The following is a 26411-nucleotide window of genomic DNA, read 5'->3' on the forward strand; positions in this document are numbered from 1 at the left end:
CTGCCATATTGTATATACTCAAACGTTTTTGATGGTCATCATTATCAAGAGTGGGATCTGAACCGCAAAACTACAAGATTGGTAGTGAAGAAAACAACCTGAAGTAATTACAGAAGCTAACTTGAAAGGAATTAGAAAATCAATTTTAATCTGATTCTTTAAGAATATTGTGCTTAGATGGACGATTTTAGGCGATAGTCAATAAGGACTTAGTCAATTTTGCATACCACGACAGCATTTAAGGAGGTACATGTCTTAACATTACCCTCATTACACATTTTAACATCATCTAGATCTTTCGTTTTTAAAACTGTGAAAGCACTACTTTAGCCAGAACAACAAATCTAATTATTTACCTATCACTACAACCAAATTGACTATAATCCTGGAAAACAGATGTGAATTGTAATTCTATTTCATACACAATCAGATTAGTGTTTTGCAAACAAGACAGTGTGCAGTGCAACCATTAGCACCCGGAGAATGTTAACGTACATCCATACAAACCACTCTGTTCTCTTTCATTTTTAAAAATAAAATACAAATGCCACATTTTAAAACTTGGAAACCAAGGTTTTAAATCCCTGTCAAATAAGACATGATTTCCTACTTCAGTGTTGGCAAACAAAATCGACAATCTACAAGTAAAAAGGGATTTTGAACTTCTTTTATATAGAGAGGGCTTTTTTAAAACAAACCTTGCTATCTGTGTAAATAAGCCCCTTCAATCACACTACATTTTATTTATTCTTTTCATTACACTTTTGTTTTAAAGAAACTAGAAACAAAAGTGTTTGACCAGCTTGAGGGATATGTGACAGCTGTCACAACGGAGTACGACCTGCATCTCCTGCTCCTGGCCAATTAGAAAGGATGGATTTCTGATGACACAGAGGCGAGGTCTATAATGCAAGGGAGAGGGTTTTATGGAGAGCACACTGTAAGATGCACAAATACGGTACAGTACACTTACCTTTCTGGATTGGATTTCTTTAACATATAACGGAAGAAGAAACTCCGAAATGCCCTCCAGCCTTATTCCTTCCTTGTTGACACGGAGATTGCCCATTCCATCCTGCCAAGAGAGAACAACCGATCAGATGGAATCAGATAATGGATACCAAAAATAACACACTATTCATCACCAGGGTCATTCTGAAATAATAAAGAGAGAGTACTAGAATACTAGAATAAACTAGAATACTAGAATATTCCGTTTATATTCAAAGGATCTTTAAAAGATGCCTTGAAAGACGGAAAAAAAGATCAACTGTTTCATGCTGAACACGCATATCAATATTTGAAATGCGGAAGAACTAGAAGTGTAACATTCTAAAAAAAACTCACAGTAGAGAAATATACGCACACGTGTGTCACACCAATCACAAAAGACACAAAAGGCAGAAACGATCTAGTTTAGTGTGTTTCTAGTCATTGATAAAAAAAAAACACTAAACACATTTGAAAGACTGCAATCTGCATTTCTACAAGCACCCTTCAGCATAGCTGCACTGGACCAGTTCTGTAGAAACAACAATGCACTGTAGAGAGTTAAAGCTACAATGCTGTACTGCATCCCATTTCTGTAACCTGTAAGGTCAGGCTCCAGTGCAATCTGACTTCCAACCCTCAAACTGGTAGTTCTTCCCTTTTTTTTCTATTTGAGTTCTCATTCCTTGTGCTAATTATATTTTGTTGTTTTTTTCAAATATTTTTACAGCTGATGATTTAAGATTTAAGATAATAAATAGCTTCACGTGGTCTGTGTGCATCCGAGTGTACTGCAGGTTTGCACAGTGATATTGAAGAAGAAAGACTTGCAGTATATTATAAAAAAATCCATGTAACCGAATAATAGTTCTAGCAAAAACAAGTGTGTATTCAGCATTTGAAATACATTAAAATACAGTGAAAATATTATTGACACCCTCAGCAATCAGTATTTTAGTGATCCTTTTTTGACTTGATAACACTGTCATATTCTGTATTTTAATGCAGTACGTTCAAGTTCATTCGTCTCAGTCAGGACTGCTGACCAGTCCTCCATGCAACTCCATCAGATCATACCGCTTTATCTTGTGAACTGCTTCCTTTAGCTCATAGCGCAGATGTTCTGGAGACTGTGATGACCAATCAAGAGCACCGACTTCAGGTGCCCTGGGCATCTGGCAGGAGATTCGGAAGTGTGCTTTAGGTCATTATCCTGCTGTTTAGATTTGTCTCAAAGCTTGAGGTTTTTAGCAGAGGAAATATCCTGATATATTTGTTACAAATGGGGGTTTATGAAAATGGTGAAAATCAGAAATTGACTGAGCCATTTACTCAGTAAGTGAAATAAATATTCATAACCCCCAACGTTTAATGATTTCTCCAGAACATACCCAAGCAGTTGGTATAATTAGAGGCACGTGAATTCTTTATTCTCTGGCACAGCTTTGGTGAAAGGAGTAATAATCCAGACACACTTGGTTAAACAAATGTTTATAAACAACGACAAAAAACAAACTACACTACACACAACAAAACAAGTTACTACTGTATGTCTACGCTATGTACAAACAAGGCGTTTCAGACGCCTGACATAATCAGAATAATCTAATAATCAGAAAGCCCCAGACTGCTACTAAGCATTAAACTCTTAACGCCTACAGAGACCACATAAGAGATAAGCTTGCGCTTGTTGCTTGCTGGGTAGGCTCCTGCTTCCCGCAACACATTATGGTATAAAGTAGTTTGGCAAATGACATGATAATTCCTTATATTTATATAACACCTTTTCTGGACTGCAAAGAGTGCAGCCCCACCTGGATGACCTGACAGCAGCCATAATCCATAATGCACTATACACTCACCAAACGTCAGCTTGGTAAAACTGCTTCCTGGTTGAGTAGCAACCTCCTCGTTAGCTTTGAGCATCCTGCTGATGGACCATTAAAATTGGGATGTTCACCTTCTTGTGAATTTTTTAAGGCCCTCACCCATTTTATGGAAGTCGATAAGCTTTTGCCCGAGACCTCCTGAAAACTCTCTGACTTCCTCCATGATGATTAATGACAGGGGGTTACTTGCTTGCCTGTGCAGCCTGCTTTTATTTCCTCTACTCGTCAATGTGACTGCCAGGAGCTTTGACAAACTACCAGATATTTCTAAAACAGTGAAGTACTACAGTACATGTACAAAATATTTCAACGCATACAAGGTGTGCAGAAAATTGAACATTTTATATTTGTACAAATGTATACTTATAGGACATATTTTGTATTTTATTTTCCAATCATTTATGACACACATAATTTCATTTTTTTGTGGTCAAACACATTTTCAGTTACACTAGATGATGAATAAATTTGGAGTCAAACTTTTTATGGGGAAGTGGACTGTATTTAACTAAAAACTCATAACTTCAAGTCCTCTATGAACAGTTAAATAACTTTCTTTTTATACAAGTCTTTCTGGTATTAACATTTTTCAGCAGGAGGTGAGAAGTGACAAAGATAATCTTTCTGTCATGTACTTCTGCATTTCATTTCAGAATTGAAACACAGAATTTAAAAGTTCCTTCCAAGCAATGTACTGTATGTAATAACTTACTTAACTGTATGTATAAAGATGTTACACTGACTGCATCAGGGTGCATAGAGAAGGTATTTATCTACACCCCAGGCAATGAACAGTAGCTAAAACCCAAATATTAAAACCCAAATCAGTTCTCTTACTCCAACTGAGTTCATCATAGTGTATTTCTAAGTACTGTGCATGAAAGCATTGTTTCCAAATTCTAATTGTGTAGAGAAGCAGTAAAAAAACGTATTCAGTTACTATTTGCAACATTATATGAGACTAAAAAATAATTTACAGTACACATATACTGTACCTGTATAACACACTGTAATAATTAAAACAACAGTAATTTTACAGCTCCAGAAATAAAAGTCTATTACCTGTCTATCTAAGGCCAGTTAGCACAACCCACCCTTCAAGAAAAAGTCCAAAAATGTTTCACCATGCATTTCACACTATGAAAAGAGCACTAGCAGATTATGACTTGGTGGCCATTGTGATTACGTTTAGAGAAGATCAAACCGGTATTTCTGGCAAACAGTGATTCCCTTAGAAGTATTTAGATGGAAGCATTTAAGAAAAGCTTATACTGTTTATTGATTAGGCATCTCTGGATTGCATTGAGTAACCAGACATTCTTTTCTAGTCTGCAGTGCAGCTTTTCTCTTTTAGTTTAAGACACAAAAACGAGGTCTTTGAACTAAGAGATCACAGCGTAGTTTTTTACTCTTTCCTCAGTAATAAACTACGGCTCCCAATCAAATTTCCAAGCTGTTTTATCAGACCTTAATTAGCCAGCCCATCCTCAGACAGTTGAGAATTTTCATTTAAAGTCTATGCTATTTCTTCAAATATTAGGCTACAGGGTTGTATGTTTGGTTGCGTGTGATACAACATCGCTTTACTCTCTGAAGTTCCTTCTGTCCCTGGGGCATAATGAGTAGTCATGGCGACAACAGAATGTAGGAACCCCTGGAGCCCAGGATAATTGGACATTCACAAATATTCGCTTGAGATCAAGGTTTGCTTAAGTGGGGGTGAATATACAGTATGTACTGTGCATGGTCTCAAATAGACTGAGCGAATTATGTAGGTGTAGGTGTGCTTTTCTGCTCTACTAGAGCAAGATGGTTTTTGTCTCTCTTTGAATGCTATTAATGGTCATCTAGGATATATTTTCACAGCATTACCTTAGAGCAGACATGTGGAAAAAACTAATTATTTCTTCAAATCCCCTTGATTCATCCTGTTACATGCACATTTACCTTTGTACACAATCAATTGCATTACTGTATAGTGGCACATTGTGTTATTTTGCTTAAAAGAAAAGAAGTAATAATATTGTGAAGATATTTTATTGCCTAGAGTCATGCTGTTAAGCCCGAGCTGCCATTTGATGAAACATTTACACATTTCATAACAAAAGAAAAATGTTCTGAACAAATCACAGCCCCCATTGTATTCAACTGTTTAATATTTTTTTTTGCCGTTTAATAATTCTGTGTTTATAACGGAAAATTGTTCATTAAAAAGAGATAATTAAAAAGATTTTGAAAGAAGTCCTGCTGCTTTCTCAAATCAGTGAGTGTCTTTGTCTTCTCAAATTGGTATTATCCTCTGCAGTCACAGAGAAAACCACGTGTTCAAGGATAATTTGTCTCCCTCACTTTCAGCACTTAACTATACCCCACTGAGTTACATGTGTTTTGGTAAGTCTAACAGCTCTGTGAAATCTTCAACAAACTTAAAAAGGAGAAAAAAAAACTCTTATCTACAGAAACACATTTCTTACAAGTAAGGTATTATAAACAGACAACATGTTGCATGCTGATGGTGGAGCCCTGACCGCAGCCCTCACTGTAATAGACTAACATATTTATTTTACAGTCTACAGAAAACTTTAAAAATTATATCGCGCATCCAAATTAATTGGGTGCCGAGGGAAATAGAGATGTACAGTACAACGTTGAGTTTAAGAACCTTGCTCAGACACTCACGCATACTGTATACTGTATATATACTGTATGAAGAGCTACACAAACACAGTTTACATAATGTTTATATTCCTAAATTAATATAGTTTATGACCTTCAGACACATTATGCTCCTCTTCTTTTTATGCTCAGCTACTAAAAATTCCCCTCAGTTGTAAAATTCCATATTAATATTCAATATTAAGTGGACTTAAACATGCACAGTAAAGAGATTAAATGAAACAGCCAATGCACCACGAGTGCCGCCTGTCAGTCATTTTGGCCAGCCAATCATGTACTGCGGTATAACGCGCTAAACTGTAGATAATTTCACATGGTACAGGGTTTTACCGTGCATTTTGAATGGCTGCATCTGTATGAAGAGCCTAAGACGAGCTACAAAAGAGGTTATTCAACGCTGTTCTGGTGCGTTTGGTAGTTCGTAGGTTATTGATCCCAGGATCTCATCCAGCTGTTTCTTGATGGAAGCCAGAGAGTCAGAACCAACCACATGGCTGGGCGGCCTGTTCTCTTGGGTGAACAAGTGCCTCCTGTTCTTGATTTTAAACGCACTTCCACACAGTTTCCGCATGTACCTTCTGGGTTGTGTTGACTTTGTCGATGCCTCTGAGGATTCTGACTGCTTGTGTCAGGCTCTCTCCTTCCCTACTCGTCTCTGTTCAGGGCCCAGAGCAGGACTAAAGGGAATGTCCTGCACTGTCAGGTTGAAGGAGTCTTTTTAGTCTTTTTAGAAACCATATATCATATACTGTATATGGGTTGTTTGTCAAAAATATCTCATTTGCACTTGATGTTTTTCTTTCTACTCTGCCCCCACAAATCTCAGAGGCCTGTATTGAGTAGGATATATACAGTATATGCTTTAGGTGGGAATAAATTCCCAGAAAGTTACAGTATATGTTAATTCAGTACCTCTTTTCCAAGACAATTGAAAATTAATTAGTGACACATCAGTTGCCTCATGTCATTCAAGATCCTATGTTCTTGTGTATAATTTCAGATTCTTGGATTCTGACTCTCAGTTTTTGGATGATTTATATACATGCAAATTGGTGTATCCACTTGAGAGCAGTTCCTTTCTCACTAATTCACTGACACGGCTTTCCAGCAATGACAGTAGGAAAAGATTAGCTATGGTGTGAAGACCACTCCACTTCTTTTATAAAAAATCTGTAAAAATTCAGATCACACCCCTTGATTCAATTCAGCCACTTTATTCATTAGAATCATGGGAATGTATTCTTAATGACAATACAATCAAAACACTTAGAAAACATGTAAAACAGAAATTGTTATTGATATTGATATTCGAGGAGGAGGGGTTTTATCCCCCACAACTGACTGCTAGAGTCGTAGATGAAGAACGGTTACATAATATGAATAATTCTGCAAGCAATTCTGTGAGCTTTTATGAATAAATCACAACCGATCTTCAGTTTTGAAGTGAAAAGTACACAACAGAGAACATAGAAAATGAAAAAACATCACACAGCTCATACATAACTGAGGATCTTTAATGTTTTTTGGCGAACTGGCAAGGAGTCCTTTAAGCAACAGAACTGTCGATACTGTCTACTGGGTCTCAGCTGCTCCTCGTTAATCCTTAGCTGTCCTGAAACATAAAGTGCAGCCTGCAAATAGCTGCTGTGTTTTGTGCAACTATCTGCAAGTTTCTGAGATCCAGGGTGCCGAGCACAGCATCAGCCAGAAACATTTTATTATTAGTACTAACAGACTCCTTGCAGACACTTGGATGGATGCCTAATTCTAAATTGAGTGTATTTATTCGGTATGTGAACCTGTTTTTCAAGAAGAACAATTACAGAGATCCAGAGCAGTAAACAAATGAATGTACTGTACACACCATTTTGTTGTGTACTTCAAAAACAGCCTCTGCAAACTTAGTGAATGGTCCTAGGTAACCAGTTAGCTCCAAACTCTGAAACTAAATCCTGTTCAGAGATATGACTACAGTATGTGGATTTCTAGTCTTTTTCAAATACCCATAACTTCCCAACAACTAAAATTAGATCCGATAGAATTATTACTTAGAAGCAGGCTATCTGAATTTCCCAGTTTGATTCCAAATACAGGCATCAAAAAGCTGCCCTGTGCCAAGTCACCCTTCAGAGATGCACATTTCCTTGAAATATAAAAAATGCAGAAAACATTTGCACAATCTGAAACCCATGGTTGTTAGTTAACTTCCTGTCTTAATGAAACTGTTGAGTGCACAATGTAGGCCAGTGTAACAAAGCTGCTCCTCATGCGTATGTGTGTTTTTATTAAATATTTACTGAACAGAATCTTAATTGTGTCGTTTTTCATATGTCATCGGTGAGATTGAGATTAAGGTTCATCCTTAGTTTAACACATTTGGAAAGAAATAAAGCCCAGGGTTTGCAGTTCAACCAACTGGAAACCCACAGCAAGATACTGTAGGACTGGAGAGATATCAAGGAAATAATTATATTATATATTATACATTATATTATATATTATATACATTAGCGTTTTTTCTCATGAAATGTGGGATTCTACTGTATGTGAAATTGATTTGAATTTTCAGGGGTTAGTTCCTCCTCTGACGGTTAAGTCATGATGTTTTGGTCCACCCAACCAGTTTCACTTTTGCAGGATTTACAAACATGTTCCTCTAGTTTGTTTAATTTCACATGAACAGACGGACACTGCTATAATGAAGGAGATCTTAAGGAGCAGGCTGTTTTGTGTGCTTGATTAATTTGCCCCACTATGCAAACAGGAAACTTCCTTTAAATATTGAAAGTTTAAAAACAAAAGCACTGTTGATACCGTTACTATTTTAGAAGGGGGCTACGTAATCTAATGTTTATAGACTTGTTTTCTGTATTTTCTTACAACCTTCCCTTACAATCTCATCCTCTCACTATATTTTAATTTTACCTTTGGAAATAAAGGAAAATATGTAAGGATAATTACTACAATATTATGAATAAAAATACTAGAAAGTAGAATAATGCTGTGTGCTTAAATGCATATTATAATGATGTTCTTTTATGATGTACTGTTAATGGACAAATGTAAAAGAAAGCAGAAAAGTAAAAATCTCTCCTTCAAACTTCCATTCTATCCTTCGGCCTTTGTACAAAAATCAGTTTGTCTCTATGGCAACAAAATTACTGAAATTAAGGGGGGGGAGGGGGGGAGAGAGAAACAATTTCACCCCGAAGGGTTTCTTCATGTTTCCGAGTGAGAGGGGAAATCGCAGTCCCTGCACCTGGATCACAAATTAAAGAGGGAGGAATAAAGACACTATAAGGACTCAGGCCTGGGCTCACCAGGGGCGGAAACAGATTCTGGACTCTGGGGTTTCTGGAGACAGCAAGGGCACAAGATGTGTCATCTGACAAAGTGCCTCTTCAAACGGGTTTGTATTTACGGATGTTTCAAACTCCCTTTGCTATATTTCTAAAAAAAACACAAGCAATGCAAGGAAACCTGTCTTTGTTAGAACACACTACTTCCCATCCCTTATATGAGGTAGGAATAATTAGTCACTAGTCAAGGAGCTCATCTACAGTATGTATCAGCTGACAAAACTGCATTAAAAGAATAATGCAAGCAACTCAGAAGCTACTGTATGCAGCCTAAAAAGGTTCTCATCTCTGACAATATGAAAAAGCTAACCAATTCTGTGCCATGAACCCAGATGTTTCTTTCATAGAAATGTGTATTAACAGAGATTGGTATTTTTTTGTCTCTCTTTTCAAAGGAAAGCACAGTAGGATATATTCATACGCTCACTTTCTGAATTGGCTAAGTTCAATATTTTCCTTCTTTTCATATTTCGTCAAAAAAAAACAAGGCATTACTCCTTGCTTATTCAGAAAGATACAGGCTTTCATCTTTAAAACAATTTACAGTATTGGGATCTTTATTGTTCACACAAAGGACAGCAGAAGGTATGAAAGACAGCAAACTGAAACAAAAAAATAAACATGATGCAGCTATGGCAGAGATTTTATTAATAATGTTATTTATTACATGACATAACAGGACTTTTCATTTTAAAAAATCACATAAGAAAATAAGAAAGATTACAAACAAGAGTGGAACATCTCAGTCAATCAATCAAAGTTTATTCATCAAATGCACAACAATACAGCAGCAGCAGTAGTTGCTGGCAATGAAATGTCTTTTCTACGAGCTCACCGGGGGGGATAAAAATCACAGAATTAAGGTTACAACATAAGGTTATGTACAGTAATAATAGATAAAAATGCAATAGAAATTGAACAAAATTAACTCAGACAGACCTCATTATACAGTGAATAGAGCTGCTATGTGTTCAGGGTGTATGCAATACATTATGTCCAAGTAGTGCAGTGTGCCCAATACAATGAAACTGTGTGTCCATGTAGCCATTACAGTGATTTGCTAAAGGAGCTGCAGATTGGCTATTTAGCAGTCTTATTGCCTGGAGGTAGAAGCTGTCCCATAATCTGCTGGACTTTGACCAAATGCTTCGGTACCGTTTACTGGACGGTAGGAGAGAAAACAGTTTGTGACTGGGATGACTGGGGTCCTTGAGAATGGACCTGGCCTTCTTCAGACATCTCGCTGAGTAGATATCCTGGATGTTTGGTAGCTCACAGCCGGTAATGAGCTGCGCTGACTTCACCACCCTCTGCAGTACTTTGCGATCCCGGGCGGAGCAGCTCCCACACCAGTCAGGATACTCTCAATAGGATACTCTCACCTGTAGGCGCTGGCCTGGATATGTGACGGCATGCTGAACTTCTTTAGCCTGTGGAGAAAGAATAGGTGCTGCCGTGCTGCTTTGACCACGATGTTGGTGTGCTGGGTCCAGGTTAAGTCCTCTGTGATGTTAACACAGGAACTTAAAACTGCTGACCCTCTCCACTGCAGTCCGATTGATATAGATAGGTGTGTGTTCTCCTCCCCGGTGTTTCCTGTAAGCCACGATCATCTCCTTAGTCTTACTGATGTTCAGAGAGAGGTTGTTTCAACCTCCTCCCTGTATGCAGACTCTTCACCATCTGTGATCAGTCCGATGACTGTTGTATCATTCACAAACTTAATGATGGAGTTTGAGTTATGCCTGGCGACACAATCATGGGTAAATAAGGAGTAGAGGAGAGCGGTAAGCACACAGCTTACAGGGGGCTCCAGTGTTTAGAGTCAGGGTAGAGGATATGTTGGTGCCCACCCTCACCACCTGCGGACGTTCCGTCAAGAAGTCCAGGATCCAGTTACAGAGGGAGGTGTTCAGTCCCAGGTCCTGGAGCTTGATGACTAGCTTTAAGGGCACTATGGTATTGAATGCTGAGCTGTAGTCAACAAACAGCATTCTCACATATGTTCCTTTCTTATCCAGGTGTGAGAGGGCAGTATGGAGGGCAGAGGCAATAGCATCCTCTGTTGATCTCTTCTGGCAATACGCAAATTGCTGTGGGTCTAGGGTGTCAGGCAGTGAGGAGGTGATGGATGCTTTGACCAGCAGCTCGAAGCACTTCATGATAACTGATGTGAGTGCAACAGGGCGGTAGTCATTCAGAAAGCCGACTCTGGGTTTCTTAGGAACAGGGACAATGGTGGTTTTCTTAAAGCAGGAAGGAACTATAGACTGAGCTAGAGAAAGATTGAATATCTCAGAGAAGACATCTGCCTGCTGGTCTGCACATGCCTTCAGAACATGGCCAGGGATAGCATCAGGGCCAGAAGCCTTGTGTGGGTTGGTCTGTTTAAAAACCAGCCCTTTTGCTAAATTCACAGCTTAAGGATCCCAATCCAGTTTTTTCTTGCAAGACATACTGTATAGCTGAAAAGCTTGTTCCTCACTCCCATCACCTTCTGGAGAAGTGCCACCTGTCTCAGAATCATACATCTCACAACTTCTGTTTCAATTGCTACCAAAAAAACATACAGTATACAGTATGAGCAGAACACCATTATATCTGCACATCAACAGAACAATCAACCAAAGGGTTTTTCAGGTTTTCCACATGAAAAGGAAGAATGGTATAATTGCCAATGTATTCTCAAGAGAGCATAGTAATATCAGAGGACGCTGAGTATGTGGTAGTCATGTCTGTCCTACAATGCTTGTTTTTTTCTTTGTTCAGACATAGAAATAGAATGTAGAAAAATTAGCTCAAATGTTTATTCAAAGTGTTTTTGTTCAAAAACCTTAAAGCAACAATAAAAAAACAACTGTGTGGTTCTTTGTGTTTTAGCAATCAATTATCTAGCCAATCTGGCCACCTTCCACAACACCAGGTTTGTCAGGCCTCCTATAAACTAATTTCTATAGGGCATGCTAGCAACAGATATACAGTACTGCACTAACAGAGTTGTCCCTGTTTTGTTACACTGTAGTTGTGAGATCAAAGTTGTGCTTTTAGTACATATAGTACAATCCTCATTCATGAGAATAACATACTGTACTGTACAATATGACATTTGACAAATGTTTGTTCTCCACATTGTTTTAAGGGTAAATCTGAGTTTTTTTTTAACATAAACGAAAAGTTAAATTGAATGCGTGCACCTTAAAGCCGCAGGGGAGAAGCAGCCACAGCTAATCAAAATCTATCTTCTAAGACAAGGTCCCGATATTCTGTGCCAGCTCGGCTCAGCTGCACGACTTCCTTCTGGCGAAAGGCTCTCAGAAGTCCGAAAAGTATCCTGTCATACAATGATCTAGATTAAAGAGGGAATGGGGTATTGAAGGACAGTCTATTACTTTCTTTTAAAGATGAATGTTGTCAGCTTAGTGCTACTGGAAGAAAGCTTAAGACATTTTTCGATTTAAGGTATGATAAATGTATTTTGCACATTTTTAAAAGTATGACTTTTAAAAAGAACAGGAAATTCTAATAATTTATCCACGATTATCAAAATAAACACCCACCTCAGAGCCAAGGCTCAGATGATCACTGCCTGTGTCCTGAGTTTGAGGGCAAAATCTTGAGACAGGACAGGACTCCAAGACATTTTAATGTTAGATTTTTGAATGTCTCATACTAGTATTTTATTAGTGAAATGTACCAGTCTTGCCGTTATTGTAGTCAAAATAACTACTACAGTCTGAGTGTTAAATGTGCTCCATAAATGATAAAAAAAAAAAAATAGGCAGCCTTGGTATCAGTAATATGGTATCAGGGCAATCTCTTTGGGCAGGTAAAGTACATTGGGCAGGTTAGGCTATTTCCAAGTCACATTCAAATAATATTAAGTAACTGTATTTGACCAATTTGGTTGTTCTGAAGAACTTTATTTCATGTTTTTTTACTTAAAAATTATTATTAGGAAACGGAAATAACCACAAGGGAAACAGTGGAGTGATTCGGAGCCACTCAGGTTAAAAATGCCTGTTGTCCAGTGTTTCACCATTCATTAAATTCCAGGTCTGTGTTGAGCTTCCTGTGTAGGGCCAGTACCAATTGTGGTTGGACAATGGTCTCTTTTTTGCTTCCAGGACAAAAAGAAACTGGAAATACTTTCAGGAAACAAATGTGACCATGAGGACAAACTTGACAATAGCACATCCTAACTCATTGGAGGCCTTGCAGTATAAGAACTCTGGCCTTCTCTCTCTCTTGATGTCAAGTCCAGCCACCTACAGTATCTGTGAAAAGTACTACAGTAGCAGTGCCTTTAATCTAACTACATTCGAGGTCTTCCTCGCCGCCTGGCTCAGTGCCAGGTCTGTGCCCCATGGGCAGAGCAGGAGCCCGGATAAGCCCAGACATTACGAGAGGAAACACTGCAGGGAGCACAGCTGAGTAAGCTGGAGCTGAGGGGTTAGTGTAGCTTGTGTGCTCTCGGTCCTGAGCAACGCGGTTAGCAGCTTGAAATTCAATCTACTGCCCAGCTGCCTTCTTCAAATAACTTTAAGAGAGGTTATTAATACATAAGCTACCCGAACTAGGTTTTTCATTTTATGCTTTTCCAGTTAAATGAATTACTGCAGTAAGTTCTATTTGACCAATTATTTCATTCAGGCTGTAAATCTTTCTTAGAGTTTCTGGATCCCAGTTCCCCCCCTTGTTGGCCACTTTGAGACTGTATGTCTGTACGGCGTTAGAGGGCCCGCTGTCTGAAGAAGGAGGAAAGACTCCATCAACAAAAGAGCAGGACGTGGTAAAAAGTTGTTTTAGCGCTGCTAAAAAGACAGCAATAACAGTGTCTTTTATCTAAATGGCCAGGTTAAAATCCACCTCGCGTTTCATCCATTACAACCAGCTCTATGGCTCCTGGCCCTTATCACCAAGCCCCTGGGACCTGGCTGGGACCTGGCTGCTGACTCAGGAGAAGATCTCCTTTTCACTTCAAGCAACTCTATCTGCCACATCATTGAAGAGCAATATTGTAAAAAGGCTCAGCAAAGGTTTTTTTTTTTCCAAATGGACTAGAAAGTAAAAGAAAAGAAAGTAGAAATAAAGTAAAGTTTTCAACAATAAAGTATTTTTTTCAGAACAACTAAGAACAGTTTTTGTTCTTTTTCTTTTTGGGGGCATGGAGTATAAAAACGTTGTTCAAAAAGGCAGTTTCACCAGGGACTGAGCTGTTTATTAAGCACATTTGCACTCCGAAAAGGTGCTCACTCCAGCTTCAGCCGGAGTTTCTCCTGATCGATGTTTCGAAAATCAGTACCTTGTCCTTCAATGAACTTCTGTTCTAGTTCTTAAAGAGGTAAAAAAAACGGCTTGAAATCCATTTTAATTTGCCATACCTGACATATAAATCACTTAGAGTAAAAAGCAGTACTAAGCAATAAAGCTGACCTGGAATGTCTGTAGGCATGCTTAAATATCTTTAATTTCTTAATATAAAACACAGGAAAAGTTATATTAATATACAGAACGAGACTGTAGGGAAAATGTCTTATGCTTAAAGCTCCATTTAAGCCCACAGACATGGGAGAGGATTTGAGAAAGCTTATACAAGTGGAAGTCGAACATAGATATGTCTGGCAGTGGCGCCTGGGACTGTTTTGTCAGCGAGTGCTGGTAGATTCCAATAAGACTGGGATCTTCTGATAAGCCTTTGTGGAAGAATAGGTTTGAAAGATGTGTACACAGTATAAAGTGATGGTATACAGTGGTATACTATCAGACTACCTACAGTGTGTTTGAGTCTGGTTTGGAGTCGTCTGATGGTGCCTGACAGAACCTGAGTTCTGAAACAGCGGTCACTGCAGTGCAGAATGAGCCACTCAAAGATGAGGAAAATAATACATATTGTGTTAGAGCAACTAGTAATTGCTTACAAGGCGAAACATCTGTTTTTACCCAACAATCAACATGTATTAATTAAATTGTCCTCTAGAACATTTTCTGTTCAAAGGCTTAATTAATAAGACTGCTGCACAGAAAGCAGGTTTGGAAGAGGTACTCTTTTGAAATGAGCTTGCAGATAAATAAGGCCAATAAGCACACTGTAACAACCCAGCATCCTGTCAATGAGCCCTTACATACTGCAGGGAATTAATAACAAACCATACAAATATAATGCATAAATATAGTGAGCTACTTAGAGCTTGTGATTCAAGTCCACGATAGATGGCAATAGCATCTAGTCCAGCTCACAGCCTCTACAATATTACTTGACTATTTGTTTTTATTATAATATAAACTTTCAGCATAATTTTAAATTTTCATGCTCCTGTACTGTGTATTATCCCTTGGCAGTGTTAAAGCAATTCAAAGACTTTAAGACTTGCTATAGTGAGATTTTAACTTAACAGGAGCTTATAACATACTGGAAACAAGTCTACAGGCACTAAACAACTGTTCGGCTGCAGTAACCATATCTTTCCTGGATTCTTAATCCACCGAGCGATCATAATTGGGCACAATAAAACAATAATTAAGGCAGAAAAAAACAAAAGCTTTCATTCCTTCTAAGACATTGGAAGGACTACTTTTCACTCCTCTTCATACACAATGGTGTACTCAATGAAAGTGTAATTTGCTTACTCTGGAGGTGTCACACCAGAGGACTGGCAAGGTGCTGCAGAGGCAGTTTGGGCATGAGCTGGCTAAGGTAGCTTTGGTTTACTATACAACAACAAACCTGTGGCTTGCCTGGTTGTGCCTGTGTGCTTGCAGATGTGCACCAGTACTTCATCAGTTGCTAACCCTGCTGTGTGCACTGTGGGATTCAACTGGTGATATGTGCACGTCGTTTGAGTCTTCTTTTTTGTGTGAGAATTATTTCTCCACATTACAAACATACACTTAGAATTGTTTGAATAAGTCAACTAACTTTTAATTAATAATAATCCCTTTCATCTCGCTAGTGTCAAGAAGTTGTTCACCTGTTTTTATATTAATTAAAATGGCATATTTTTTGCTGGTGTAAATGCTGATGAGGAAAAAAAAACTGAAATTCAAGACCTCATCCAATTTTCTTCAATATACAAACTAAGCACACATGCTCAGCATCCAGGGTCTTTAATGTACACTGATTAACTGTAAATTAATTGCACTATGAAAACTCAGAAAACTCAGAACGTCAGCTGTTGTGGCCCTGGGGACCTTTGCAGATCCTCTGCCATTTGTTCTGTCAAACACTGCATTCCTGTCTCCTGGGAAAAGGCATTCTGATCTCGTTACCCTTTGAGTCACACTGAGATTAACTTAATGCACCGTTGTCCCCCTTATTATTTAACAATAAGAGTATGGAGAAACACTTTAAAACACAACATTTGTTCTCATGCCTATGAATTATTCAATGCTAAATGACTGTGAGTCATGATGTTATGTGAGGTTGAGACTTGCCTTAACAGATGTTAGAGATTAGGACTTTTTGCATTACACTTTTCTCTCTGAGTGCCATGTGACAAAACATATGACTTTTGCACACATAGGAGGCATACACATTCAATGGCTTAAAGAAATTACAGCTTGATATGGATGCTTCACAATGTGAAATCAACTAACAACTGATACAAAACACCAATGTTCAAGCAAGATCTGGCCAGCCTTGTGTAATGAAATACTGTAGGAAGAACTGCCTAAAATATTGCCCACACTCCAAAATGGCTGTGACCACAAGTACACAGCTACACAGGCAACATGACCCATAAATCCATCAATATTCAGCAAATAACTTATTGTTAAGGGTGGATGCAGGCACATGTATTATAATGCCATGAAGCAGCTGATGAATTTCCATTCTGTCTCATTTTGCAATGCCTGGACATGTACAGTAGGAGTGAAAGATAACTGGAGGGCTGTGTATTCGAATTGCACTTTTTGGTAGCAGCAGTATGATTATCTGGGAAGCCTGCTTCGTTGGATGTCTTCTTGCTGATATCAATAGTAATCCCTTCTTGCAGTATAGTCTGCAGAACCTCTCTTGGAACATGATGAGGCAAGAGCCAACACAGAGACAATAAAAAACTTGTAATGTATTTGTTATATTACAAAGGAGCTTATTTACTTGAATAAATTGATGAGTAGGACAGAAGAACCTTCTTTACTTTATAATTTATTTGGATAATCTCTTTTTCACAGGTGACTTACATTGTCATATATGCAGCAGTGTATTTTACTGCAACAATTCAGGTGAAGTTTCTTGCTCAAGGGCACAATAGCAGTGCACAGAAACCAAAAACACTATTGGAAACAAAAGGGGATGACCCTTTAACTTCAGGAGTTATAGACCTCTCTCAATGTTAAATATAGATAGCAACACTAATACTAAAGATATGACAGTAGCTCATTAAAGCATACAACTGAACCTATACTTCCCTCCAGAGTAGACACAAACAGGAAACACATCTCCCATCCACATCTGAGAGATCTGCCTGAATGGAGAGCAATAAAGGACAAACAAATGTTAAGAAACTGATCCAAATCAAATACAATTTTTGCACTGCACTCCTACTTTTACAGAAAGAGTGCACCGGGCCCATTAACACCAAGAGTACAAAGAATTCATGGTTCTCATGGCCTGCACTCTCCCCAGTGTTGAAGGAGGTAAATACTGTAAGTCCAGTACAAGGCATGGGCAATCAGCACCATTATTTAAAATATTAAAGAAGTTAGATTGTGTTAATGTTACAAAGTTTTAACTAAACTTTGTAAAGTATTACAGAATATAACACAAATTAATCATTCTTTAAACACAATGATTTAGAAAAAAACAGTTTTTGTCTAGTTTTCCATCACCGGTCTGTTAATCTACACTTTGAGTAGAAGGACATTAGCATGATTTCATTCAGGCCATGAAGGCAGGAATCTGGAAAGAAAGTGAGGGATCAGAGATAAGAGCTGAATATCTGAAGGTGATGGGTGATAGATAGAACGTGTGGTGAAGATTTTACTGAAGCATAAACTGATTTAAAAGTCATATGGTAGGCATCAGCATTTCAGAAATGCAGCGATAATGGTTACATAATAAAAACTGCAATTTCAACCTTGTGTCAGCTCTATGCTATATTTTATACATAGCATTATGGAACTATAAGCTGGAAAGCCACCTGTTATAAACTCAACAAAACGCACAGCAGGAGTTGAAAGTAATACTTAAGGCAAACCCTTCAGCACAGAAGCAGCCTGAATTCAGGTACATATCTGCAAAGATAAGATGTTTTTCATTGTGAAGAAATTTCCCAAGACACTTCTCATCAGCTAAATAAATTATTAACCTGCAAAAAAAAAGAAATTGAAAAGAAACAAATGCCATTGAGATTTGCACTTTGTGCAAGAAACTTTGTTTTAAAAGTGTGAGGGATTCTCTCAGGTGACAAGCCCACAAATGCTACCTTCTTGAAGAAACTGCTGTCTCCACACAGGTCTCTGTTGACCGTAGACATGAATCTAATAACTGAAACATCCTGGTGCCTGTGGAATTTAGGCATTAGATTTTCAATACAGATATCCCTTAGGAATGTATCATACTTAAAAAGATCTAGTTTTGCACTTCGGTACTAATCTGAGGGAGGATAAGGTCATCAAGTGACTTGTGTGAGGGAGTACTGAAACTCATTCCACTTGCAAAGAACAAAGGTGAAATGGTTAAAACTCACAACCGCAGCTCATCAAACATGAGGACACTTCCCACACACCAGCTCACTAGACACTACATGGATCAATTTACTGTATGAAAACTACTTTTGAACTTTGGAACTTATGAAAACGAAGCTTGGTTCTGTTATTTTTCATGTGCATTTGTGATCACCAGGCAAGCCAGACACATTTGAAAAATCATCAAAAGCACATTCAATTAACAAACTACAAACAACAAATGGTACTGTATTGTATGGTGGTTTATATATCCTAAAATGATTTGTTTTATTATTCTTTACATCATTTTCTATTCTCTCACCTGCTAATCTACTGAATAAGCAAGATAGTTTCAGCAGTCTCCTCTCAATTGCTGCCTTTGTTACATTCTAAAATCCCGGAGAATGTTTTCCATGAATGGAAAATTGCCCTCAAGGGAAACGGACATAATTGTCGTCAATGTTGACTTGATAAAAATATTGACAATATAAAGCTGGAAACACTATGTTATGTTTAATTTGTGCTATTTTTTTCATGAGCATGAATACTAGGAGCTGCTTGCATAATATACTCATCACAATTTTCTAGATGATTTGAAACATTGCTGCTGTACAGTAGTAGTAGAATTAAGTTAAGCGTGATTATACATATATACATTTTCCTCCACTTCGCTTTAATTACTGCTGCAGCATATTTTTATCTCCCATACAGTGTTGTAGACTTTTTTCAAAGGTCATTTCCTACTTGACCACCCATATCTTAAGACTTTAAGCCTGAATGCCTTTTGGATTAGCAGAGTTGCACTTTAAGTTTGAAAGGGAACCCCTGCACTCCGCAAGCACAGGCTCTCCAGCTTAATTTCACTCTCCAAAACGTACAAGCTGACCATTTGTTAACTCCAAACAACATAAAGTACATTACAATTTAATTAAAAGTTCTTATCAGAAAGGTAATCAGCACAAAAGAAGAATATACCAAATATTTACCAGTATACTGAGAGCATAAACATAGAGAAACAATGATTGATTGTTAAATTTTAATGCTTTTGCTGTAATTATTTTCTACATGATGTAATGCTCTCTGGTTTTCTCTACACAGTGAGCACATAGAGACACAACTGCAAAGATATCATTTTTTATCCTTTATTTATAAAAAAACATTTTGAAGTAAAGAGTCTGTGCTTAAATGCTTGATAAAGACAAATTTACTTATTTCATTTACAAATTATTGATAATACACAAGTGTACTATACCAGGCAAGAACATAGATTTCCAGATTTTTATGTTTATGATCAATTGTTATTATATAGTACTGTCATTCATTTTTAGTAAAGTTCACTGATCTGTGAAATTTGTACTATGGACTATTAAATTGTTCTTTTAATTAACCACATAAAGATTTCTAAAAACAAAAGTGCTTCTTTTAAAATTCCAGACTTTAAAAAATAACTGGAATTCTGCAGTCTGAATAAATTCAGGATTTTGTTTTTTGAACTGTGAATTCTGACATTTTTGCACTGATTGTTTTCATTATTGTTTCATCTCTACACTGAGCTGCAGCTTCCTAGGATCTTCAATGTCTGTCTGTAACCTTCCAGTGCTCTTTATTTGGATAGAGGCCTAATTCCTAGAGCACCACATTCACATGCAACCATATTTCAACAGTTAAAAATATTAATAATGCAAAATGACTATGTAGCTTCTGAGTTTTGGATTAAAAGATAATATTGCAAGGCAACTCGGCTTTCTCATGAAACAGCAAGCCGTTACATAGTAGCAGCACAATGAAGTGAAAAAAGTCCCCTGCCCTGGAATCAGCAGCTCTCAGACAGCACAGCTTTGCAGCTGACTCCAGAACGGACGAGGTGCACATTGCATCCACACATGCTGTCAGATGCCACCTGTCAATCCATCATCCTCCTCCTGCCACACTGTGAGCCCTGAGTACAGTCAGGGGGATGGTGGGACTATGACCCGCAACACTGAAAACTCCCAGCCACCCAGAGCGCTTGGCCCCCTTTCACGAGAGAGTGCCTTGAGTGTGGACAGGAGTGATAAGTACACAGAGTCAAGGATTTATTCTGCCTGTACAGTGTCAGGACTGTCTCAGGAGCTACGTAGGTTTGGTTAGTTGATTATAGTTGTTTCCAGACAGAACAACTCCTTAAAAAAAGTGACCACTTGCATAACGGATTATCAGCCCACATATTTGGCACCACAACACACACAAAAACCCCTCTCTCTGATCAGGCACACAAAACTACCATTCTAAAACAGCCTGAAAGTAGGAGGGCCATATTGTTCAACATCTGTCTTGCAGTGCTTATATCAAGATTGTATTTATCATACCTCAGAGCTGTCATTTTCATCAGCAGCTAAATTGCTCTGTCCTAGATCAATTTTATTCCTCATTGGATTTCCATCTGCTGTTTTAGATGCATTCACTATTGCTAATGGATACAAAAATAATATGAAGCATGATCAACTAAAAAATGCAATAATTTAATACATTATATTAGATAGTATTGAATCATACTTTGGAACTCTACAGTTTTCTATACAGTATAAACTACTGTATATTCTAAAAACTTTTTTTCTAGAAACATTTTCGAAAATCATTGCTTTGACTTTTAAAGTATTCTGAGTTCATCTCACATGTGACCTATGTTCATGGGGACTAGGAACGGCCAGATAATGTTATTTCTTCTTGTGATTTTGGCGATGTCTTCTTGGACTTCTTGGACGTTTCTATATTTTTTTATCAATTAGTACAGGACACCTGAGTAGTGATGAATGTCATAGCCTGCCTGAGAAAAACAAAAAGGTCAATGCACAGGGTATTAAATCAAATACTCATTCCACTCTGTCATAAATCTTTGGTCAACATACAGTACCTCAGCCCCTACCCCTACAGAGAGGAAAAACAAATCAGGTCTATACCTGAAAATGTTTTCATTCAGAGAACTGAGCATTCTTCCTTCAGTCACTGCAAATTTCTTCCACTTGTTTGCTATGAGGTGAGGTTCCTAGTACGTTGTACTGTACATGATGGAATGCATAAGACATTAAATAACTCAACAAAAAGGGTTTGTCTGATACTCAAAACTAACTGCTTTTCCTTTCAGATCCTAGACAACATCAGGCTGTCACATGAGTTATCAATTTCAACATATACTCTAGACACTAGTTCAGTCTGGGTTCACAGCTGTTGGTTGTGGAATGCAGGGTGAATGTGTGAATCAGCAGTCTTAATAACAATGTTCTTCTTATAATACATGCTCAGTTCAAAAACAGCATGGAAATGGTTCAAATTGCACATTGTGCCTCAAATCACATTGGTAAGCAATGGAGGAAAAGTTTGGTATCTTTTGTTGATTCTTACAGCTGCATTCTAGAGGATGACCAGCAAAATACATCAGGGATTTGCTCTGAAAAGAAAATATCTTCACTCTGTGGTTAAGGAACCTATCAATTTTCTGGGACAGAATGGTGTCACAGAAACCTGTGAGTCTGCCTTGCTTTGCAGCTGGTCAAAGCTGGTAAAGCTGATCCTTTCTGAAGTGCAGCAAAATGTTCATAATGCAACATTCCTCTAGAATTTGCTGAGTATGAACTATAATAAAGACTGAAGCATACAGTACAGCATGTGTCTAAGACAGAGAGGTATTGGAGCTTAATCTTCATCAGTGACTCTAACTGCACTTTAAGAGATAAGGGAAAAAATTAGCTAAAGCCTGGGGTCAGTTTCTGGCAAGAAAGACAACTTCATCTGAACACCAGAAAGACACATTCCTTTACTGATACATACTGTACACAGACAGTCAAGTGGACATCTTGTACACCTGCTGTAAAGTGCGTATTTTTGAAGGCACTATATAAGAAATGATAATGATGATGATGATTATTGTCACGATCGTAAGTCCCTCCTCTAAAGGGCGCTCCGGCTCTTTAAACCTTTGTCTTGTCCATTGTGGATGGATTACCCGGTTCTGGACACTTGCTTTCACCCTGGATCTCCCTTTGCACTTTCACCCGGACCACGCCCCCCCGAGCACCAGTGCACCGTCGACACGCCCTCCTGTTCGTCTACCAGCCCCGCTCCCAGTCCTCTCTCCCCTGTGTCCGATTCACTCCAGTTCCTCGTCGTCTCCTCCCCGTGTCTGTTTCACTCCCTTCCGGATTCTGCCATCTGCAGAGGGTCCTGATTTTACACTTCGTGACAATTATATGGACCCAAATAAGGTGTTTGCTGCATTTTAAATGTGCATATGCAAATTGTTCCATAAGTGACATCTTTGACATCTTCGTCCATGTGAGTTTGTGAATCTCCACACGTCTTGACACTGGCAATTTATCGGTCTATACATGTCTATGCTTGTGTTCTCCTTTACTAGCTCCTAAAGTTATTCAAGAACCCAATTGAAATGCATGACAGCCATGGTTTTTCCATGTCTCGCATCTGTTGTTTTTTATTTTGGAAAGTTTGCTTTCCTATTTGCAAGAATACCTACTGTATTTCGAGCAGTATCACAGGTGCGGCTGAATCCCCCCCCAAAAAATGAAGGCTGGCGTGGGCTGTGCAGAGAGACTCGGGGTGCAAAGACAGGATTCTGTTATGCATGTCAGAGAAAAAAAAGTGTTTCATCAAGAATCTCACTATTGAATCCAGCTCGCTGTATATTTTCGATACACTGAATTAAGACACCTACTGTATAAAAAAAGGGGGGGGGAATTTCTACACTACATCAAACATGTTTAAGCTAAACCGCTACGCATTTTGTGAGCGAACGTGACATTGAGTGGCAGAGTGAGCAATGCCTTGGATCCGGGGTGAGAGAATCACACCGGGCTGACAGCTGCACAGACCATGAATGCTATTAATGTGGTGAGACTCAGCAAAGACACCAGCCTTCCAAAAAATGTGCATGGAATGAAAAAGAAAGTGAGCCAAAATAACAACCGTACTTAAAAAGCATTCATTCCAAGCATGTGTGGCCTCAAAATAAAAAAAACCTGCCCAGGTTATTTTTAACAAACATTGCACACGCTTAAGTCCTGAACTGACAGGTTTGTCTTCTCATTCCTAACACGGAATTCCCATGCTATGTCAAATACTGTATATGAGTATAATATCACACACGTACTGTAACAGCGTCCTCCACAGACTGGTTTAGCTTTTAAAGTCTTTTTTTTCTCACATGTCTAGATGTGTGACACAATCAGAAGAATCAGCAGCTGTTCCGCATATGGCCATTGATGGATCACTATTCAACGTAAGGCTTCGAAACAACAAATGTGACATGATTTTCAAAATTACCAGCAATACTTGTTGTTCACACCACAACAGGGTCTCTTTCAAACAAGATCTGGTAGAAAACCTGAAAAAACAAAACTGAAAGCATACAGCTGCAGGAGCTGAAAGTTTATAATATGCATCATGTTTAACTTCGGATATACAGTACAAACATTAACTCTTGTGATAATGTGCTTTTTAACTTGACCTTCACACGGGTTCCTTTAAAATGCAGTCCCAGCTAATTTTACAAGGATCGACCTCTGTCATGTATTGGCTTGGGGGAGCAGGGGGGAGGGGTTTAATACTTTTAGGCATTGACCAAATTTAAGTTTTGGATTTTTCTTCTCAGTTTTTGCAGCATTCAGTTTAAGCACTCAACTCAAGGTTTGATTAAGAAATATTCCCTTTAAAACATGTTTATACTGTACATCATTTGTAATTCAACAAAATATCAGCATCATTCGAAGGGGGTGAATGGTACCCTGTCTACATATCCTCAAATGCTACTACAAAAATGTAGTAAATGTATTTTTGCAGATCTTTATGCATTAAGATGTCTTTAAGATATTTTTTACATTTGTATACATTTTAGAGATCTCAAGTAGCTTTTTGTTCATGTTCAGCTAGGTTTGATTAGAAATTGGATAGCCTTCTGTTCTCTGCTTCCTGTTTTACATTCACGTACAGTACTGTATGATAATGATGCTGAGCTGTAAGGTCACACTCTCTTTAAGGGGTGACAGACACCCGTTTCTAAATAAACCCTCCACAATCTGTTATGTACAAGCTGGAGGGATGTGATTTTATAAACAGAAATGCACAGGTAAGCACACCTGAAAGAGGAAAACAAAGCCAAATCAATGCACTAAAAAGTAAAATATCTTAAGTTAATAAAAGATAAAAACTTACTGTAGCAATTAGCTTTTCTGAAGGACTATCACCAAGCCTAAGACAGACAACTCCATTTCAGCTTCATGGGACAGGACTGGTGCTTTCACTCAAAATTCTCTCTCAAAATTCAGTGTGATGACATGTCTTCTCCTCTCCTGAGATCTTGCTCTTATTCAACTCAAAGCTGATCACACCCAAGTCCAGAAACTGTGGGGACCACCTTGCATTCAGAATCTCTCTGTAGCTTCAACTGAACGGGGTACTAGTGGTGGCAGTGCAGTTTAAACACATCTATTATTATAGACAGATAATATAAATACATGAAGGAGTAAAGGTTTATTCCATGCTGAAAGGAAAAGAAAAGAGATACAACTTTTCGGCTATGGAGCCTTCTTCAGGTCTGAAGACGAAGGCATCTAAAACCTGAAGAAGGCCCCACAGCCAAAATGTTGTATCTCTTTTCTTCTCTTTTCAGCAGAGAATAAACCTTCACCTGTTCCTTTGCAGCCTACGCGTGCTGACACAGCTCCCTATTTGAGCTAATATATACTTATATTCTAAAAGCTAATGTGATCACTAAATAAAAAGAATATTCATCCAACCTAGAGAGAGGCAGACTAATGAGATAACTGATTGAAATGAATGCATACAGAGGTCTTCAGACCCAAGCGTGCTGGAACCCTCTGCTTCTTATCCTACAGATGGCACTAAGGCTCTGCTCTTATGGTCTGGCTCCACAGAGGTCTCAGAGGCTGTGCTCTGTACATGCCGTCCCTGTCTTACCTAGGAAGGTGCTGACCTCCACCTGTGAGATGGACTCAGCCATAGTTTGAAATTACAAAAGAGGCAGTGCAAGATGGGGAAAAAGTGACAAATCTATCAAGGAAAAAAAAGACATTTTGCAGCCAGCCCTGTTAGAAATGTACTGAAAATAAAGCATCTTTCAGCTCAAGTGATACAATAGAATGTTTGTCTCACTCAGATTTACAATTTCATGTTTTTTTAAAGACAGTAAATACTGTCTTAATTGAGAAACCTCCTCTGCCAAAATGGAAATTAATATATTTTGAACTTATGTACAGTATGTGCACCATACAGGATGCGCTCCAGAAAAAGAACAACAACAACAATAGTCCTGTTTTCCTTTTGAAGACACAATCCAAACCTTTCTAGCTGCACTTTAAATGATCTGAGAATATCTGTCCATGTATATTTATGTTTGTAAAGATAAGGGATAAATACTCTTTGTAGAAACTTGCATGAAATGCAAATATGTCATACATAACCAGGGAGCATCACCAGGGAGATGCCATATACTGTAGAATAGTTCAAGAAGATCATCAGCACCAAATGGTCACAGTGAGAGTGTACAGTAGCTGCTCAGAATCTTGTCTCATCCTTATTGTGTTGTCCCTTCTCCCCAGTAAATAAAAACAGAAAGCCGTGTGTCTCACTGGTGGTAAATTTTCCTACTTTATTTTTTTTCCTCTCTGAGGATATCCATTTGTTTAATCTTTTTGACTGACCACAAAACCCGAACAGGAGAGCTTGCTGCCCTAAACCATCAGTCATTAGTGCGCACGCTGGCTATTGGCCCCTCCCTGGGGGCGGAGGAAGGGGGAGGAACGATGACATCACAGACCTTCCA

General features: G+C 38.3%; 1 protein-coding gene across 1 annotated transcript in view; it reads right to left on the reverse strand.

The window, feature by feature from the left end:
- The window catches only part of sgcz (sarcoglycan zeta), a 209529-nt gene that overhangs the window by 63245 nt on the left and 119873 nt on the right, over nucleotides 1–26411 (reverse strand). Inside the window, exon 3 of the mRNA XM_088633812.1 lies at nucleotides 974–1075. Within this exon, the coding sequence (XP_088489938.1) occupies nucleotides 974–1075 (102 nt within the window). The remainder of the gene's footprint in view (nucleotides 1–973; nucleotides 1076–26411) is intronic.

This window comes from Lepisosteus platostomus, chromosome 1 (genome assembly GCF_059453375.1).
Source record: "Lepisosteus platostomus isolate fLepPlt1 chromosome 1, fLepPlt1.hap1, whole genome shotgun sequence".
In the NCBI taxonomy this organism is placed as follows: domain Eukaryota; kingdom Metazoa; phylum Chordata; class Actinopteri; order Semionotiformes; family Lepisosteidae; genus Lepisosteus; species Lepisosteus platostomus.